This window comes from Dipodomys merriami, unplaced genomic scaffold, assembly GCF_024711535.1.
Source record: "Dipodomys merriami isolate MVZ:Mamm:240054 unplaced genomic scaffold, mDipMer1.0.p SCAF_3, whole genome shotgun sequence".
NCBI lineage: Eukaryota > Metazoa > Chordata > Mammalia > Rodentia > Heteromyidae > Dipodomys > Dipodomys merriami.
Window position 1 is genome coordinate 57,784,817 of NW_027204492.1, and position 21,711 is coordinate 57,806,527.

The window sequence follows — 21,711 nt, forward strand, 5'->3', positions numbered from 1 at the left end:
CATTATATCTGTACCCATTTTGACTGGATCAAACAATCTGTGCAGCTACAGGGCTCTGGTTGATGCTTGCTTTAAAATAGTGTTCTAGCTCAGAATCAGTTTGGCTATCATACCCAAATGGGTAGAAAAAGCAAAAACACAAGAAAAATGGCAAGTCTAGGTATTTCAACTCCCGCTCATGACAATTAAGCAACAGAGCAGTCTATGAATAACCCAGAGGAGAGTTTCAAAAATGCTCTACAAGCACTACTGGTAAATAAGCTGAATGAAAAATTTGAAAGCCTGGCAAAGGTCTCAATGTGAGCACGATAGGGAAATGTGTGAGCGTGATTAGGCTAACCAAAGATTAATACAGGAATATTGCGAGCATGATGAGGGTAACCAAAGATTAATACAGGGATATCATGAGCATGATAAGGCTAAACAAAGATTAATACAGGAATATCACAAGCATGATGAGGCTAATATAAGATCAATTCAGGAATTGCGTGACTGGGATGAGAATAGAGAAGATTAATGGAGGCATTCATGGAATCCACAGACAGAGAGCTGGAAGAATCCAGGGTGGCCACAAAGGGAATGCTGAATGAAGCCCAACAAAAGGAAAGAGAGTCCAATGAAAACATAACTAATCAACTAAGAGATTTGAGAATGAACACTGAAAACCAAATTAAGGAAGTAAAGACGACCATACAAAATCTAAAACAAAGCTCCAACAAAGAATTTGAAGCCATCAAATCTGATCAATTAGAAGGACAGGAAATAAAAAACAAAGTAGAAAGTTTTGACAGTAGGTTAGATCATGTAGAAGATCAAATCTCGGACTGAAGACAGCCTAGATATTATACAGAAAGAACAGACAACTATTCAAGACAAATACAAGAAATATGATAGATCTATTCAATACCTAGGAGACACCATTAGAAGGCCTAATTTGAGGATAATGGGTGTAGAGGAGCACCTAGAGAAAGAAGTTAATAGTCTAGGAAATTTATTTAACAGGATTCTAGTAAGGAACTTCCAAAACATGCAAACGAATAGGCCTATTCATATACAAGATGCTTTTAGAACCCAAATAGACCAGACCAGAACAGGATATTCCACTGTCACATAATCCACACAGGATCGATTCAGAGCAAGGAAAGGATCCTTAAAGCTGTCAAGGAGATAAGACCAATCACCTATAAAGGGAAACCAATCAGAATAACTTCAGATTTCTCAGCAGAGACAGGGAAAACAAGAAGAGCCTGGAATGATATATGCCAGGCCCTAAAGACAAACAACTATCAACCAAGAATACTGTACCCAGCTAAACTCTCCTTCATAATGGAAGGTCAAATAAAAACCTTCCATAGCAAAGAAAAACTAAAACGATATATCTCCACAAAACCAGCCCTGCAAAAGATGCTTAAAGATGTCCTACATATAGAAAACCAACAAGAGCACAATAAAGGCCAAGAAACAGACCCCTGGGAATCCAAGAAACTTAGAAAGAACACAGTTGGCATAGTCCCCAAGAAGGTGGATACCGTGGCAGGAACTACCAAACACCTCTCAGTCCTAACTCTCAGTAGATTGTCTAGTTAGATTAAAAAGCAAGATCCTTCTATCTGCTGCCTTCAAGAGACAAACCTTGCCCACAAAAACAAACATATTCTGAAAGTGAAAGGTTGGAATAAAATCTACCAAGCAAACAGCCCCCATAAGCAGGCAGGAGTTGGAATCCTAATATCAAATAAAATAGACTTCAAATTAAAATTAGTGAGATAAAGAAGGTTGCTACATACTAATTAAGGGATCTCTCCTTCAGGAAGATATTACAATTCTAAACATCTATCTACCAAATAACAGAGCAACCAAATTTATCCAAGAAACACTAGTTTCCCTAAAATCACATATAGATCCAAAGAGATTATTGTTGGGGAATTTAACACACTACTATCCCTGCTGGATAGGTCAACCCAGCAAGAACTCAACAGAGAAACCTCAGACCTAAACAACTCCATAGATCAACTAGACTTAACAGGCATCTACCAAATATTTCAACCAGCAGCATCAGAATACACATTCTCCTCAACAGTACATGGAACATTCTCCAAAATAGACCATATTCTAGGCCACAAAGCAAATTTTTCCAAATTCAGAAACACTGAAATTATGCCCTGCATTCTCTCAGACCACAAGGGAATAAAATTAGAATTCAACACCAAAAGCCACCAAAGAAAATCCTGTAATACATGGAGGCTGAACAACACACTGTTGAACCACCAGTGGATCACAGAAGAGATTAGAAGGGAAATTTAAATATTCATGATAATTAACAAAAGTGAACACACAAATCATCAGCTCCTCTGGGACACAGCAAAGGCAAGTTGGAGATATCTGAAGCGATCATTTTAACAAGGATGCTGAAGCTTCTTGAAAAAGAGCAACAAGCTAAACCCTAATCCCGTAGATGGAAAGAAATAATCAAAATTAAATAAAAATTAAATATATTAGAGTAAAAAAACCCAGAAAGAATCAACAAAACAAATAGTTGGTTCTTCGAAAAAGTTAACAAAATTGAAAGATCCATAGCAAATCTAATTAGAAAAAGAAGAGAACACACTCATATAAACAAAGTCAGAGATAAGAATGGTAACATCACCACACAAACAAACAAAATTCAGAACATTATAAGGGAATACTTCTCAAACCTTTATGCTAATAAGTTTGAGAATCTGGAAGAAATGGAGGAATTTCTAGAAAATATTGACATGCCAAACTAAATTATGATGAGTTAAACCAATGTAATATACCCATATTAAGCATCAAAATAGAAACATCAATAAGAGACCCCCCACCCAAGAAAAGCCCATGACCAGATGGATTTAGAGCTGAATTCTACAAGGCCTTCAAAGCAGAACTGATACCAATACTCCTCCAACTCTTTGATGAATTTGAAAGTTAAAGTTCACTACCAAACTCCTTCTATGAAGCCTTCATAACCCTCATCCCAAAACCAGTCAAGGACTCATCAAAGAAAGAGAAATACAGACCCATTTTTTTTTGTCAGTCGTGGGGCTTGAACTCTGGGCCTGGGCGCTGTCCCTCAGCTCTTCAGCTCAAGGCGAGCGCTCTACCACTTGAGCTACAGCGCCACTTCCGGTTTCCTGGTGGTTTATTGGAGATAGGAGTCTCACGGTCTCTCCTGCCCGGGCTGGCTTTGAACCGTGATCCTCAGATCTCAGCCTCCTGAGTAGCTAGGATTACAGGCGTGAGCCACCAGCGCCCGGCTAGACCCATTTTTTTTGATGAACATCAATGCAAAACTTCTCAATAAAATTTTGGCCAATCAATTTCAACAACTCATCAAAAAAATCATACACCATGATCTAACAGGATTCATTTCAGGGATGCAAAGGTGGTTTAATATATGCAAATCAATTAATATAATTCATCACATTAACAAGAGCAAGAATAAGAACCACATGGTTATCTCAATAGATGCAGAAAAAAAAAAACATTTGACAAGATCTAAAACACCTTTATGATGAAAGCTCTGGAAAAACTAGGAATTCTTGGAACATTCCTCAATATAATAAAGGCTGTGTATGACAGACCTACAGCAAGCATTACACTTAATGGCAAAAAGCTGAAGCCATTTCATCTAAATTCAGGAATAAGACAAGGAGAATGTAACAATGTTAGATAGGAAATGCACTCATTATGTAGCTAATGTAACTGTAACCCCTCTGTACAGTATCTTTACAATAAAAAACATATTAAGGAGAAAAAAAGAAAATACAACTTGTGATGGAGGGGCACAGGGAGGGAAAAAACAGGAAAAATCAAGGGAAGAAGTGATACTGTTCAGAAAGCAATGTATTCATTACCTGACTCATGTAACTGTAAACCCTTTGTATATCACCTTTACAACAACAAAAACATATTAAAACAATAAGGAAAATACAAATTAAGTGCATAATGATATATTACTTTACATGACTAGACTGGCAAAAATTGAGGGGTCTGGCAATATGAAGTATAGGAGAAAAGGTAGCTTGATGTCTTACACTAACTTTGAAAGATACGGAACTATTTATTGGATATGGCTGAACATTTTTACACTATATAACCCAACAACTTTATCCTTAGACTTTAATGCTATAAATCTCCTGCGACAAATGTATGATAAAATATCCCACAAGAGCACTGTTGATGTTGGCCACCATAAAATATTTTTTTAAAAAGTAGAAATTACACATATGCATATAGTAAGAGAATTATATAACTAACTATGAAATGGTCACACAATGCAATAGTATAAATTAATGTCACTGACAAAGCTTCAGCCATATAAATTATAATGAATGGATCTTAGAATCATAACATTCAGGGAATATAGAAATACTAGAAAGCAAAAATATTTTACATCTTTGTATAGCTATAACACAACATATATTGTGAAGACAAAATAGTGATTCAGGGTAATTATTTTCAAAAAGATAAAGATAGTCACTGAAAAAGAACTCTATGGAATGGCATAGAAGAGAAGCACACCATCTATCGAGTGCCTGATTCAGAACTACATAGGTATTTGGTGGTTTGTTATTTATGAACCTAGTTTTATTGATGAGTATTAATCAATGAATGAATTCAAAAGAATTTAAAAAAAATCAACACAAAAATTAGTGTTATTTTAATAAAAAGTTTTATTCATGATATCAAAAAGATATTTAGAAATATATACTGGGAAACATACAGTGTTGATAAAATAAATTAAAGTAATACGATGAAGTAAAGAATTTCCTATGTTTATGAATCAGAAGTTTTAATATTGTTAAATATCTATGCTATTGAAAAGATCTTCATATTCAATACAATTCCTATCAGTATCTCAGGAATACCCTTAAGAGCAATAGAAAAAAATAATTCTTAGTATATTTTTGATGGAATCCCCAAAGACTGAATAGCCACAGTTGGTGGCACTACATTTCTTGACTTAAAATTACACTATAAATCTATAGTAATTGAAAGACTATAATATTGGAATAGAGAACTAAATGTAGTGGCCAGAAATAAACCGAAATATAAATGATCAACTAATTAACAACAAAGTCATCTAAAAGACTCAATAGGGAAAATGTTAGTCTTGTAAATAAGTCATGGAAGCAAAACTGAATTTATATATAAAAAGTAAATATGAACCCTTAAATTATACCTTATTCAGAAACAATCTTACAATGGGAAAAATGTTCAAAAGCATAAGATCTGAAACCACAGAAACTCTAGAGAAAAACAGGTAAAACACCTGGACACAAGGTTTTGCAGTAATTTATTGGATTCTAAACCAAAAGCTCAGGTTACAAAAGCAAAAATAAATAAATGGTAATACAGCAAATCAAAAAGCTTGTGTACAGCAAAAGAAACAATACAATAAAAAGACAATCTCTAGATTGGACAAAAAAAGAAAACCATGCATCTGATAAGGGATTATCATTCAAAATACAGAGTGGTCAGGAGAGGTGGCTTAAGCTGTAATCTTAATTATTTGAAAGGAAAGGATCAGGGCTAGCCAGGCAAAAATATTGTAGACACTCTTTTTCAACACATGCCTGGGCATAGTGATATGTGTCTGTTTCCCACCTATTTGGGGAAGATCCAATGATCCAATGGCTGAGTGACAGTGGAATCTGTTTGACATCTCCAGTGACCCTAAGAAGCACAAGTAAAAGGATTGCTGCACAAGCTGGTTGGGGTGTAAAGAGAGTATCTACTTAAAAAAAATCAATACAAAGATGGGTTGCAATGGAGGGCTTGCCTGTAAAGCTCAAGCTACTTAATTTATTCCCTAGTGCTAAAGCACAAACAAAGCAAATAACTCATACAACTCCATAAGAAACATACAGCTCAACCCAATTGTCAGTGGCACACACCTATAATTCTAGCTACTCAGGAGGCTGAGAACTGAGGATCACTGTGTGGAGCGACCAAGCAGAACATCCACAAAATTCTTACTTCTAAGTAAGCAACAAAAAGAATCTGGAAGTGTGGCTCTCAGCCTAGGATTTGAGTTCAAGACCAATACAGTCAAAAAAATTACATGAATGAATGAATGAACAAATAGAAACATACAATTTAATAAACAAACCAAATTTGACATAAATTGACAGCTGGTACATGAAAACTTGCTTAATAGTACTAATAATGATGGAAACCACTGTTAGTTTCTACCTTACACCTATGTTAGAATAGCCCTTATCAAAAAAAGAGATAGCTAGGCACCAGTGGCTCACACCTGCAATCCTAGCTACTCAGGAGGCTGAGATCTAAGGATCATGGTTCAAAGCTAGCCTGGGCAGAAAAGTCCATGAGACTCAATAAACTACTCAGAAAAAGCTGGAAGTGACTTTGTGGCTCAAGTAGTAGAGAGCTAGCCTTGAACACAAAGAGGCTCAGGGACAGCAAGTATTATGCAGAACTGTATGATGTTCAAAAGAAATTAAAAACAGAAGCACCACATGGGACAAAAATCACCTTCTTGGATATATACCAAAATGAACTTAAATCATCACCTTGTAAACATATCATATTCCCAAGTTCATTACAGTACTATTCACAGTTTGTCTAGTGTTTTAGCTATAGGAGAGTAAAAATAGGTACTTATGTGATATAACAGATGTGCCCATTTGTTCTATAGTAACAACTATTTTCCTATATATGAGTCTCATGGTAGCAAGTGATGGTATAGTATGATCACAATTTCCCTCAAAATCACATACATGACACACACATAAATATACATATATATAATTTTTAATTAGTATAAAAACCTTCCAAAACATAACAACAATTAACAATGGTTCCTTCTAAAGCATTATTGTGGGGAATAGAGATGAATAGGGACTATTTTTATTTTTTGCATTTCTATATCATCTGAATTTTTCAAAACAAATGTGCATTACTTTTGTTAGCCAAACAAAACAACAGTAAACATTCTCAAGATGTGAGGAAAATAACTTATTTACTACTAAATCATGTTATGTTATAACCTTCTTTAAGTGCCATGATTAAACTTGGGCATATTTTTTCTGTATACTCTTTATATGTCACAATTTAAGATTCAAGTTCATAGGAACACAAGGATGCCATCAAAAACCAGTTTACAACTGATATAAACTCATTTATATTACTGAAATACCAATTTACCAAAGAAAATAAAAGGTCAATTTTCCCGGCATCTACATAATCCTAAACTTTCACTCTTTTTCAGTGTAATAATAGGCACTAACATGAATTTGAATTTCCTATTCTATATACAAAGTAAAGTTAAATTCCTCATGCTAAAATCGTAACTCAAAATATGTTTCATAATATTTATAGGAAATCTAGTCAATTTCCCATTCAAGAAACAACTCACAGATGATCTCTCAAAATAAGTCCGGCTGAGAAAGGTACCTGTTTTCTCTGATAAGTGGAATTTGGCCTTTAAAAAGTGAATGACATGGCCGGGAACCAGTGGCTCATGCCTGTAATCCTAGCTACTTAGGAGGCTGAGATCTGAGGATCACGATTCAAAGCCAGCCTGGGTTAGAAAACCCGTGAAACTCTTATCTTCAGTAAACCACCAGAAAACCGGAAGTGGTGCTGTGGCTCAAGTGGTAGAGCACTAGCCTTGCACTGAACTGTTGAGACAGTGCTCAGGCCCAGAGTTCAAGCCCCATGACCGACAAAAAAAAAGAATGACAGGAATTTAAAACAGATAGTTTAAGAATTGCTCATTAATACTAGAATATTCCTGAGTGTGATATAGCATAGAAGAATTCGTGACTACAGGTGTAGCATAGGAGCCTGACATTGGACTGGTGTTCCCTCCACAGTGATCTTACAGTTGAGAAGAATTCCAGAGTGCCTAACTACAAGTTGGTGACAGAAGGCAAGGTGTCTGCACTGCCTTGAAATACAGGGAGAGGCTTGCAGGGATTGACTGCCTTTTTAAGGTATTCCTTCATTTGTGCTAAACAAAATACTAACGCAATTTGAGCACAAAAATAGGCTGTGTTCTCCCTCTAGTGTTAAAACTGTGAAAATACACCTACAATAGACTGATGAAAAATAAAATATTAGGGCCCCATCAAGTGTTGAAACATTGAAAATTAGTGCAGCCTTACAGAGGTTTCAAGTTAGTATATTACTAACAATTGTGAAAAATTCTTTTTTTGATTATCAAGACTAACATCAAGTCAGGTGCCAATGGCTCATGTCTATAACCTAGTTACTCAGAAGGCTGAGATCGTGGTTCGAAGCCAGCCCATGCAGGAAAGTCTGTGATACTCTTTTCTCCACTAAACTACCCAAAAATCTGTAAGTGGAGTTGTGGCTCAAGTGGAAGAGTGCTAGTCTTGAGCAAGGTCAGGGACAGACCCGAGACCCAAGTTCAGGTCCCAGGACTGTCACAAGAAAGGAAAGGAGGGAAGGAGGGAAGGAGGGAGGAAAGGAAGAAAGGAGGGAAGGCAGGCAGGCAGGCAGGCAGGCAAGAACTAAAAACACTTCTCTATTCTTTATATTTTACATTTTATATTTTAAAATTCATAAAAGTTTTGTGAAGCTATTTATTTTGCCAGTTGGTAACCTTAAATATTAACTAAATTAAAAAAAATAAAATTGTTATCCCAGTTATTTCTTTTTATTTATTTACTCGTTCATTTTGACCAAAATCTTATCTAAAAATTCTTTCCCATTCCAATGACTTAAATTTTTTCCCCTATGTTTCCTTCTAGTAGTTTCACAGTTTCAGGTTTTTAATTCATATTCATTTTATTTTTGTAAACTGAGGAAAGGCTGTGGTTTCATTCTTCTACATACAAATATCCAATTAAAATAAAAGTTTATTGAAAATGTTGTCTTCCAATTCTGTTTTTGGTAATTTTTTTCCTCTGAAATCATCAGGCTGTACCTGTGTAGGGTTACTTCTAGGCACTCTACATTGTCTACTTGTTGATGTAAGTGTTTGTATATATGCTAATATCATGTTCTTTTGATCACTATAATTTTGTGATCAAAACTTATTTCTGTTACTTTCCTCACCAATGAGAGAATGCTGGTAAATTTAGGAGAAATAATATAATTGATGATAAAGTGTGATTATCTAATATAAATAGGAAAGGAAATATTGAAGAAAGCTGTGAGCAATACGATAATATATTAAATATGTAGTAGATATATTTCAAGATGACTGTTCTAGTCAGATACATGCAGTATATAAATCTTATTTTAACCCACTTCTTTTAGATTTTATTTTGTTGCACATAAGTACATTTGAATTAAGAATGTATGACACTAAAAAATTCATTTATATTCTGTAATAAACTCATACTCATAAACACCTAACCATATGATTAAAAATATTCTGTTATAAAATATAAATTTTGAACCTGGTGTAATGTGTGCCTCTGTAACCCCAGAACTTGGGAGGCTGAGGCTATATAGTGAGTTAGGTAGCTCAGCTACATACCAAGGTACTATTTTAAATACATACATAGTTATATAATTTCTACACCCTAAGTTAATTATTAAAACAAATTGAGCAACATTTAAAAGATTACACACTCTGGCAAAGTGAGATTTACTTCAGGAACAATAAGTTTAACAGCCAAATATCAATGTTGAATACTATATTTCTAAATAACAAAGAATACTTGCTTATCTGAATAAAGAGAATAGATAAAATATATTACCCTCCTAATAAAATTAATCAGCCAACTAGGAATACAAGGAAACTACATGAGTATAAAATACAGCATTAAAAAAAAAAAAAACCTCGAAACTATTCTAGCTACTCAGGAGGCTGAGATCTGAGGATTGCAGTTTGAAACAAGTCTGGGAAGGAAAGTCCATGAGACTCTTCTCTCCACTAAGAAACTACCAAAACAGCCAAAGTAGAGCTGTGGCTCAAGTAGGAGAGCATTAGCCTTGAGCAAAAATGTTCAGGGACAGGGGATGGGAATGTGGCTTAGTGGTAGAGTGCTTGCCTTGCATGCATGAGGCCCTGGGTTCGATTCCTCAGCACCACATAAGCAGGGGAAAAAAAGCCAGAAGTGGTGCTATGGCTCAAGTGGTAGTGTGCTAGCCTTGAGCTGAAATGCTGAGGGACAGCGCCCAGGCCCAGAGTTCAGGCCCCACGACCAGACCCCCCCCAAAAAAAAAAAGTTCAGGGATAGCACTCAGAACCTGAGTTCAAGCTCCAGGACTGGCACACACAGACACACAGATACACACACACACACACACACACACACACACACACACAATCCTTATAGCTAATATCATAATTAATGTTGGAAGACTGAATGCTTTCCCCACTAAGATTAGAATAAAAAACAATGACACTCAGTCACTTCTATTAAACATTGTGTATTAGCTGTTCTAGCCATATTAGTAGGGAATGAAATATAAATGAAAGGCATTCCAATAGGAAAAGAAGTAAAATAGTCTATATTGTTAGGTAAAGTTTTCATATGTAAAAATCAGCAATCAATAAAAATTATTGAAAGAAATTATTTCAAAATATGTTTTAGGACAAAGATAAAAATATAAAATCATACTTCTAGACACTAGCAATGCATAACCCAATATATGTTCATTTACATAACTATATATGGATAAACACAGGATATGAATCTGTCTAAGAGAGTAGATAGATGGAGACAGGGAAAAGGAAGGGAAAATTGAGGATGAATATAGTTGAAATAGATTGTTTATAAATGAAAATTGAACAAAGAAATCTGTTAAAATTGTTCTATGAAAGAAGAGGGAAGGGGAAATGGAAGAACAATAGAGGGGATGAAATTGATTGAAACATATTGTAAACATGTGTGGAAATTTAACAATGAAACTCCCCTGTATATAACTAGTGTAATATATTAAATTAAAATAATAATCTACAATAGTATCAGATATTGTACAGTAATTAAGAATAAAATTGAGGAAAGGAATATAGACAGATAGATAGTTATGGAAATATATCCAGTGATCATTAATTGAGAGATTTAGTATTTTTAAAGGGCACTAACTTTTTTTTAAAACAGATTTAGCGCAATCACAAGTGGCACTGTTACAGAAGATAAGTTAATTTTAAAATTCATATGGTGGCAATGTATATCTTGTTTTACTTTAGTAGTTCCATAAAACATACACATTATATTTCATAAATATATAAAATTTTTAGTTGTCATCAATCATATTTTTAAAATAATAAACTCTTGTGAAAATGCTAGGGACAATAGAAAATGCTGGGAAAATTTTTCTTGATAAAGAATAGAATTGGAGGATTTATGCTTCATGATTTTAAAACTTAAAGAAAATGAGGAAGTGGATAAGTGTTCGAAAAGAAATTTACTCATTACATTACTTACATAACTGTAACCCCTGTTCATTACCTTTACAATAAAGATATGCAAAAAATAAAACAAAATAAAACTTACTTAAATGCTGAAGTAATAAAGTCAGTATAAGGCTTTCATAATAACAGACACATTGATCAATGGAAGAGAATTGTGAATTGGTAAACTACAGTCCACCGACCTTTCAATGAGGATGTCTATACATTTCAAAAAGGAAAGCATAGTTTTCAGCAAATGATGCTGATAGCCACACAAAGGTGCAATAGCTATCTGCATCTGATGACATAAAATATTTATGAAAATGAACTCCAGGAAATGAAAACTAAGTGACTTTTTGTTGTTGCTGCTGTTTTTGTTTTCTTTTGATTTGTTTGTCCATTTATCTGTCTTTGGGAAGGCTAGGGGAGCACAGAAATGTTGGACAAAAGGTGAGGAAATGCAGCAGTGATACTAGCCTCTATGTTGAAAATGAACTATAAAACTTGTGGGTGAGGACAGGAGGGGAAAACTGGGACACAGGGAGGGAAGGGGTGACATTTTTAAAAAATGTAGTCTTTATCTGACTTACATAATTGTAACCACACTGAACATCACTTTTACAATACCATAATACAAGTTTCCATAAAGAATGAACTCAGAAACTATCTCTCATCATTGCAAGAATTAACTCAAAGTGGATTATAAAGCTAAATGTAAGAGCTAAAACAATAGAACGCATTGGAAAACAGCAGTAAATCATTGTGACTTTGGATTGTCCAATGCCTTCTTACTTTTCAACTCTCAAAAAATGTCTACATTGTATAATAACTTTTATTCTCTTTTATTTTGTTTGCTTCATCCTAAAGCCAGATCACGTATTTTAGGCTTTATATGGAAGAATATTACATCAATTAATTTGGAACAATATAGAAAATTTCAAACTAAGAATTGGGCTAATCTTCACAGGTTATCAGAATCTAATGAGAAGGATTGTCAAATGGGATCATCATAGCTAAGGCACTAACTCTGAAGCCAGTCTCAATTTCATCAATAACTAACAATAAAACTGGAGAAATTATAAGTAATCTCTCTGTGCCTCTGAACTTCCATCTATAAAATCAAACTAATTATAACCATGTCATAGAATATTTGTGAGTATTAAATATGTTAATGTATAATGAGTAATTAGAGTAAATCCTGGAATGTGGTAAGGGCTATGGTAAATAATATCTTTAAGTAAAACACCATCAATGTAGCTTTTGTAAACTAATAAGCACATTGCTTTTCTGTTTCACTGGAATCCTACCTGTATTAACAGGTTCCTAGACTAAAAAGATAAACATCAATCATCACTTTTTTCTTTTGCCTATTTCATGTTCCAAGTCATAAAATCTATAAGGTTGTTACAATCCACTGTTTTTGTTACCAGGTTCATGATGCATATTTCACTAACATTTCTTCCAGTTAGAAAGATAGAATATTTATTAAATTCTAAGAGAAAGGCTTGAAAAGGAAGAAAATACTTTGTAGATTAAAATAATGAAATGATAACATTTAGGTAAGCCACACAGGATGGCAGAGGTTACATAAGGTAAATTACATAAACATTTAAATACCAATTATTGGCCACAAAATGTCATTGTCATACATATACTGGTTTTAAGCTTTAAGAAACTATGATGCACGCACAGCAACTTCTTTGGGAATTTTTTTTATTCCAGACCAATATAGTGGCATTTGTCAGTGATGATTAAAAACAAGTGCATTTCCTCCTCATCTACAAAACCCTATGATACGACTCAGGACAAAGAACTTGGGGTTTTGTCCTTTTGTCCATCCTACATACAGCCATGTACACAAGGTTTCATCACTCACCTTCTTTACATATTTGTTCAATCCATCATTTTATTGAAACCTTTTGCACTCAACCCTGGACCAGCAAGCACTAGTTCCTACTTCTTCATTTATTTCTATAGCATCTATCATCCCTGTGACATACTCTGTACTTCACTTATTTATGTGTTGATTTAAATGCAATGAGCACACTTTCATCTATTCACAATATTTGGTATATAATGTGTATTCAGTAAATATTTGTTGAGTGAAGGAATTAGATGTGTAAAAGAGTCCATAAGTGATGATGAAATTTAATGGAGCCAGCTGTAAAATATTTTATAATGGTAAAATACAGAAAGATACAGAAAGCAAAGAAATGTCAGTGGTTGTGGGAAAATAAGGGATTATAAAATGAATCAACATAAAAAATTACCTATAAAATGTCTGCACATAGTAAATGCTATAGAAGATTTGTATTTTCTGTTTGAGGGGTAAGTGTAAGCTTGTACCAACAGTATAACTAAATTAGTGTTAGTTTCAGAATATAATTCAGCTTACATTTCCCCTATGTAATATATCATCTTAATTGTGCTCAGTTTTATCTTATTCTAAAATATTACCTTCCATTAAAAGCTTAATTTTTTCCATTTTTATCCAATTTCATTTGTGTGCCACAGAAGAGTAAATCAGAATATAGTCTTTAAATTCACTATAATCTTTACTTTTATACCAAAAAGTAATGGTAATTTTGTACTCCAAAGATGATATGCTGCACAAGAAATTTATTTTAGAAGAAAAACTTAGATGGACACTTACCACATCTATTATATCAGATTCCATCTCATGACTAAGATCAGTCTGCAAGAAAAAAGAAAAATGTTAGTGTATAAAATATATTATTAGTTTCCTTGAGAGAATATAAGAAGTGCTAATGCCACTGTTTCAAATAATCTATTTCTAAATTTTAGGAAGGCATTCTTCATAATCTACAGGAATATTCAATCTGAGTATCTCTGCTTTTGATGGATGGCTTATTGTATTCCAATCAACTTGGAGTTATTCTATCATTTTTAATATATTTTATGTACAATGATTTTTCTAGGAACTCAGGCCTCTTCATTGCATACTACTAAGTCACATTTTTCTCATTCTCTTTGATTCCTCGTTATTGGTTACAGTATTACACATTCAAATTATGTGCCCATTTCTATTTATGTACCATTCATGTTAAAGTTTTGAAGTGCATGTCAGATATATTAAATCAATATCAATATTCTTCTCTGATTGGGAAAATGACTTAAAAACTTGTGCTAGGTGATGGTGGCTCAAGTCTATAATCCTAACTACTCAGGAGGTTCAGATCTGAGGTTCATGTTCAAGGCCAGCCTAAGCAGTCCATGAGACCCTTACCTAGGAAACTGGAAGTAGAGCTGGTGCTCAAAGTGGTAGACTATGAGCCTTGATAAAAAAAAGCTCGTGAAAAATGCTAGGCCCTGAGTTCAAGCCTTCGACCAACAAATAAAAGAACAACAAAAACAAAAAAACCCTTAGTACTTTCATTTGTTTCCCTAATTTGTGTTTTCATTGTCCAATATTTTAATCCTATTGTTAATTGCCAAAACAATTCTTCTTCAACTGACAAAACTTATGAAAATAAACATTTTAATTACTTCACAACTCAACATAACTACTTTTTTTCTGTTTTGTGAATCATGGGGCTTTTACTCAGGGCATGGGTGCTGTCCCTGAGCTTTTTGTGATCTACCACTTTCTGCAACAGCTCCACTTCTGGTGCCCTCTCATATCTACTCTTTTTTTTTTGTTGTTGTTGTTGCTGTTGTTGTGGGGCTTGAACTCTGGGCCTTGGCACTCTACCTCAGTTCTTAAGCTCAATGCTAGTGCTTTAACACTTGAGCCACAACACCACTTCCTGTTTTCTGGTGGTTATTTGGAGATAGGAGTCTCATGGACTTTCTTGCCCTTGAACCACGATCCTCAGATTTCAGCCTCCTGAGTATCTAGGATTACAGGCGTGAGCCACAGGCATCCAGTTCATATCTATTTTTAAAGAATTTATTTTCTGGGGGGGGTGGGGAGGGGGAGGATGGGAAGGGATGGGAAGAGGAAACAAAGGAGGAGGCTACAATGCTTGATAAGAAATGTACTCATGGAGTTCCGGGAAGATGGCGGAGGAGAATCTGGAATCTGAACAAGCTCTCGCATAGAAAGTAGTTTTAGAATTCCAGTGAACAGTCCTAAGCCAGAGAATCACACCAAGTGTGCCATCACAGGACAGAGAGTTAGACAAGAGAGGGGAAGCCAAGGAAACGCATCAGCTGCCGCTCCGGCGGCGGGGTCGCGGCTGCGACCACCGCCGCGGAGTCATACCTGAGACACAGAGAGTCGGGGACGAAGGAGCCAGACGCAGCGGACGAGCGGATTCTACTCAACACCAACAAGAACCGACAAGGAGCGAACATCTTCATCCTGCTGTTTGCAGACCAGAGACGACCCAGGATCCAAGACTCGGCGTGAGTACAAGCCCGACATCCTCACTCCTCAGGGAGCAGAGGAGGGAAGGCCACCCCTCCCCCCCCAGCACCGGTGATCTCCATCTTGGATACCGACAAAGCTCGGAGGAGCTGCTAGCTCCAGCTCAGGCCTTGGAATAAAACGAGTCATTTAGCAGGTCACAAGAACTTAACGGCGAAGTGACCTGCCAGACTCAGCTACATCCAGGGAAAAGTCACCCAGCTCAGGCGCCAGCCATTGGAGTGCCTTGCCTCACTGGGTAACCAGAGCCAGAGGCTGCCCCTCCCTCTAGCAGGCACCACAATCAACTGAAAAACAGAAACCCTGAGAATGGCTCCAGGCTGGGCGCTGTGAGCTTTATCACAAAATAGCCCCAGGGAAAAGCTACTGTTTGTTGAAAGGCCTCAACTCTACCCAGAACCTAGCCTCATCACCACATCCCCCTCTTTGGTGATTCTCAAAGCAGACCACCCTCCCAGAAAACTAACCTGGGAGGGGGATCTCAAAATCTTGGGTAAAGCAGAGCATTTTTCTGCCTCTTCCAACCAACCGACTTAAGAAACCAATCAAGCCACAGGACCTCAAGCTGACCAGAGACTCCAACAAGAGACTGGTTGCAGACAAAAGGGAGATACAGGATTCTTCCCACTCCTCCCCCCCCCCCAAAAAAAAAATCAAAAGACTTTTTTTTTCTTTTTTTTCTTTTTTCTTCTTCTTCTTCTTCTTCTTTCCTTTTTTTTTGCTTGTTTTTTGTTTTTTGTTACCTTATATATATATATATATATATATATATATATATATATATATATATATATATATATATATATATAAATTTTTTTTCCCTTCTAAAACTTTTATTAATCTTTAATTTTTGCCTCTTCTGAAAAAATAATTGTTTTCCAGTAACTTTTTTTTTTCTCATCTTATAATTTTTATTTTAGGAATACGTGAATGAGAGTTTTCCTTTCTTTTCTTGTCTTCTTTCTCTTTTTCTTTCTTTCTTAATTATCTTTTTGTTTTTTATCTAGCTCTACTGAACTTCTGATCTTTTCTTCTCCCTTTCCCATCCTTAAAGATTTTCACATCCCCTCTATGTCCCTCCCCTTCTCTGAACAAATTAACATTCCTCTCTAAATAGACGGTCTTTTAACCTCTATAATAACATTAACTTTTACGTTTCTATTCTTTTTCTGGTCTCTCTTTATTCCCCTTTCCGTCTCTTCTTTTTCTCTCTCTCTCTACTTGCATCCTACCCAACCCATTTCCTGCACTGTGATTAGGACATAGTTAACTCTCCCTGTGCCTCCCCACACCAATCTATTCCCATTTTTTACCCACATCTCCCCCTAATCCTAATAATTTCTGGTTTTCCAAATTCTTTTCTGCGGTTCGAAGTCCTTTAACATATAGTCGTTTGATGTTGAATAGATGTATCTGTTGAACTAGATTGTATCTGTAGACTATTGACGGTACAAATGCAAACTTTGGTTGATGGTTGCCTTAAGATAGTGTTCTAGCACAAAACTGGTGTAATCTTTATCTCAAATGGGCCGAGTAAGCCGGAAAAACACAAGAAAAATGGCAAATTCGGGTATCTCAATTCCCAACCTTGATAATCAGGGATTAGAACAGATAAAGAATAATCCAGAGGAGAGTTCCCAAATAGCTCTACAAACACTAATAGCAAACATGATAAATGAGAAGTTTGACAATGTACAAAGGACTCTGTATGAGCATGATAGGGAGAGAGAGGAGGCATCCCAGAAGTTTATACAGGAATATCATAAGCGTGAGGAAGCTTCTCAAAAACTGATACAGGATTTGCATGAACAACTTGAGAATACTCAAAGAGAAAGGGAGGAATGGTGTGAGCAGGCAGAGAACACTCAAAGAGAACTGCAGGAATCCCACAGACGGGAGGAAACTAATCAAAGAGTAATTCACGAATTAAGAGACCAGGTAGAGAATACACAAAGATCACTAAAGGCATTCATGGAATCCATTAACAAAGAGCTGAAGGAAGTCAGGGAGACCACAAAGGGAATGCTGAATGGAACCCAACAGAAGGAATGGGAGTCCAAAGAAACCATAACCAATCAACTAAGTGATTTGAGAACAAACACTGAACACCAAATTAAGGAAGTAAAGAAATTCATACAAGACCTAAAACAGAGCTTCAACAAAGAACTTGAAGCCATCAAAGCTGACCAATTAGAAGGAAAAGAGATAAAAAACAAAGTAGAGAGTCTTGACAGCAGGTTAGACCATGCAGAAGATCGAATCTCAGGGATTGAATACAGCCTAGATATTATAGAGAAAGAACATACAACCATCCAAGACAAGTCCAAGAAATATGATAGGTCTATCCAACACCTGGAAGACACCATCAGAAGGCCCAATCTAAGGATAATGGGTGTAGAGGAGCACCTAGAAACAGAAGTTAATGGTCTAGGAAATTTGTTTAACAGGATCCTAGCAGATAACTTCCCAAACATACAAAAAGATAGGCCTATTCAGATACAAGAAGCTTTTAGAACCCCAAATAGACCAGACCAGAATAGGACATCCCACCGTCACATTATAATCCACACAGGATCAACCCAGACCAAGGAAAAGATCCTTAAAGCTGTCAAGGAGAAAAGGTTAATCACCTATAAAGGGAAACCAATTAGAATTACCTCAGATTTCTCAGCAGAGACAATCAAAGCAAGAAGAGCCTGGAATGACGTATGCCATGCCCTAAAAACAAACAACTATCAACCAAGAATACTGTACCCAGCTAAACTCTCCTTCATAACTGAAGGCCAAATAAAAACCTTCCATAGCAAAGAAAAATTGAAACAATACATCTCCACCAAACCAGCCCTACAAAAGATTCTTAAAGATGTCCTACACATAGAAAACCAACAAGAACGCAACAAAGGCCAAGAAACTACCCCTAAACTGAGAATCCAAGAACCTTAGGAAGAACCCAGCTTTCACAGCCCCCAAGAAGGTGGATAACATGGCAGGAACTCCCAAATACCTCTCAGTACTATCTCTTAACGTTAATGGACTGAACTCTCCAATTAAGCGACATAGACTGTCTAATTGGATTAAAAAACAAGACCCTTCTATCTGCTGCCTGCAGGAGTCACATCTTGCCCGTAAAAACAAACATATTTTCAAGGTTAAAGGCTGGAACAAAATCTACCAAGCAAACGGCCCTCATAAACAGGCGGGAGTTGCAATCCTAATATCAGATAAAATAGACTTCAAATTAAAATTCGTGAGAAGAGATAAAGAAGGTCGCTACATACTAATTAAAGGATCTCTCCTTCAGGAGGATATTACAATTCTAAATATCTATTCGCCAAACAATGGAGCACCCAAATTTATCAAAGAAACACTACTTTCCCTCAAATCCCATATAGATCCAAAGACATTAATTGTTGGGGATTTTAACACACCACTCTCCCCACTAGATAGATCAACTCGGCAAAAACTCAACAGAGAAACCGCAGATCTAAACAGCTGCATAGATCAACTAGACTTAACAGACATTTACCGAACATTTCACCCAGCAGCATCAGAATACACGTTCTTCTCAGCAGCACATGGAACGTTTTCTAAAATAGACCACATTTTAGGCCACAAAGCAAACTTGTCTAAATTCAGAAACATTGAAGTTATACCTTGCATTCTCTCTGACCACAAGGGAATAAAATTAGAACTCAACACCAAAAGCCACCAAAGAAAGTCCGGTATCACATGGAGGCTGAACAACACACTGCTGAATCATGAGTGGGTCATGGAAGAGATTAGAAAGGAAATTCAAATGTTCATGCTATTCAACAAAAATGAACACACAAATTACCAGCTCCTCTGGGACACAGCAAAGGCAGTACTCAGAGGCAAGTTTATAGCTCTGAGCTCCTACATCAACAAATTGGAGAGATCGGAAACTAACAATTTAATGACACATCTAAACCTCCTTGAAAAAGAGCAGCAAGATAAACCCCAATCCAGTAGACGGAAAGAAATAATCAAAATTAAATCAGAATTAAATGAATTAGAGTCCAAAAAATCTATAGAAAGAATCAACAAAACAAAGAGTTGGTTCTTCGAAAAACTTAACAAAATTGACAGACCCTTAGCAAACCTTATCAGAAAAAGGAGAGAACACACCCAAATTAATAAACTCAGAGATGAGAATGGAAACATCACCACGGAAACAACCAAGATTCAGAACATTATAAGGGAATACTTCTCAAAACTTTATGCTAATAAGTTTGAGAACTTGACAGAAATGGACCTTTTCCTAGCAAATATTGACATGCCAAAACTAAACCAAGATGAGTTAAACCAGCTTAACAGGCCCATATCAAGCATTGAAATAGAAACAGCAATAAGAGACCTCCCAGCTAAGAAAAGTCCAGGACCAGATGGTTTTACAGCGGAATTTTACAAGGCCTTCAAAGCAGAGCTCACACCAATACTCCTCCAACTCTTCAATGAAATTGAAAGAGAAAGCTCACTACCAAACACATTCTATGAAGCCATCATAACCCTCATCCCAAAACCAGGCAGGGACTCATCAAAGAAAGAGAACTATAGACCCATTTCTTTGATGAACATTGATGCAAAACTTCTCAACAAAATTTTGGCCAATCGACTTCAACAATTCATCCAAAAAATCATACACCATGATCAAACAGGATTCATTTCAGGGATGCAAAGCTGGTTCAATATATGCAAATCAATTAATATTATTCACCACATCAACAGGAGCAAGAATAAGAACCACATGGTCATCTCAATAGATGCAGAAAAAGCATTTGACAAGATCCAACACCCCTTTATGATGAAGGTTCTGGAAAAATTAGGAATCCATGGAACATTCCTCAATACAATAAAGGCTGTATATGACAAACCTACAGCCAGCATTATACTCAATGGTGAAAAACTAAAGCCATTTCCTCTTAACTCAGGAACAAGACAAGGATGCCCACTCTCTCCACTTCTCTTCAATCTAGTATTAGAATGCCTAGCTACAGCAATAAGACAAGATGCAGACATAAAGGGGATCCAAATAGGGAAAGAAGAAATAAAACTCTCCCTCTTTGCAGATGACATGATCTTGTATTTAAAGAATCCCATAGACTCCACTCCCAAATTACTCAAGCTGATTCAAAACTTTGGCAAAGTAGCAGGTTATAAAATTAACCCCCCAAAATCAATGGCTTTTCTATATGCCAACAATGAGAAAAGTGTGGCTGAAATTAGGAAAGCAACTCCATTTGTAATAGCCCCACAAAAAATAAAATACCTAGGTATTAACTTAACCAAAGAAGTGAAGGACCTCTATGATGAAAACTTTAAAATCTTGAAAAAGGAAATCAACACAGAACTTAAAAAATGGCAAAACCTCCCATGCTCCTGGATTGGCAAGATCAACATCGTGAAAATGGCAATACTTCCCAAGGCTATCTACAAATTCAACGCGATACCTATCAAAATTCCACCCTCATTCTTCAAGGAAATAGAGGAGGCAATCCAAAAATTCATATGGAACAATAAAAGACCCCGAATAGCAAAAACGCTCCTCAATGGAAAGAACACTGCTGGAGGAATATCAATACCAAATTTCAAACTCTACTATAAAGCCATAGTAATCAAAACAGCTTGGTATTGGCATAAGAACAGACCTCAGGACCAATGGAATAGAATTGAAAACCCAGAAATGAACCTACAGACCTATAGCCATCTAATCTTCGATAAGGAAGCTAAAACAATAGAATGGAAGAAAGACAGCCTCTTCAGTAAATGGTGCTGGCAAAATTGGTTAACTACATGTAGAAAACTAAAGCTAGATCCTTATATATCACCCTGCACCAGAATCAACTCCAAATGGATCAAAGACCTTGAACTCAAAGCAGACACTCTGAAAACATTACAGGATGGAATAGGAGAAACCCTAGGTCTCCTTGGCTCAGGTCGA

General features: G+C 36.0%; 1 protein-coding gene across 1 annotated transcript in view; it reads right to left on the reverse strand.

The window, feature by feature from the left end:
• Window positions 1-21,711, reverse strand: part of LOC138839809 (uncharacterized) — a 351,218-nt gene that overhangs the window by 188,989 nt on the left and 140,518 nt on the right. The window contains exon 7 of the mRNA XM_070039343.1: window positions 14,016-14,057. Within this exon, the coding sequence (XP_069895444.1) occupies window positions 14,016-14,057 (42 nt within the window). The remainder of the gene's footprint in view (window positions 1-14,015; window positions 14,058-21,711) is intronic.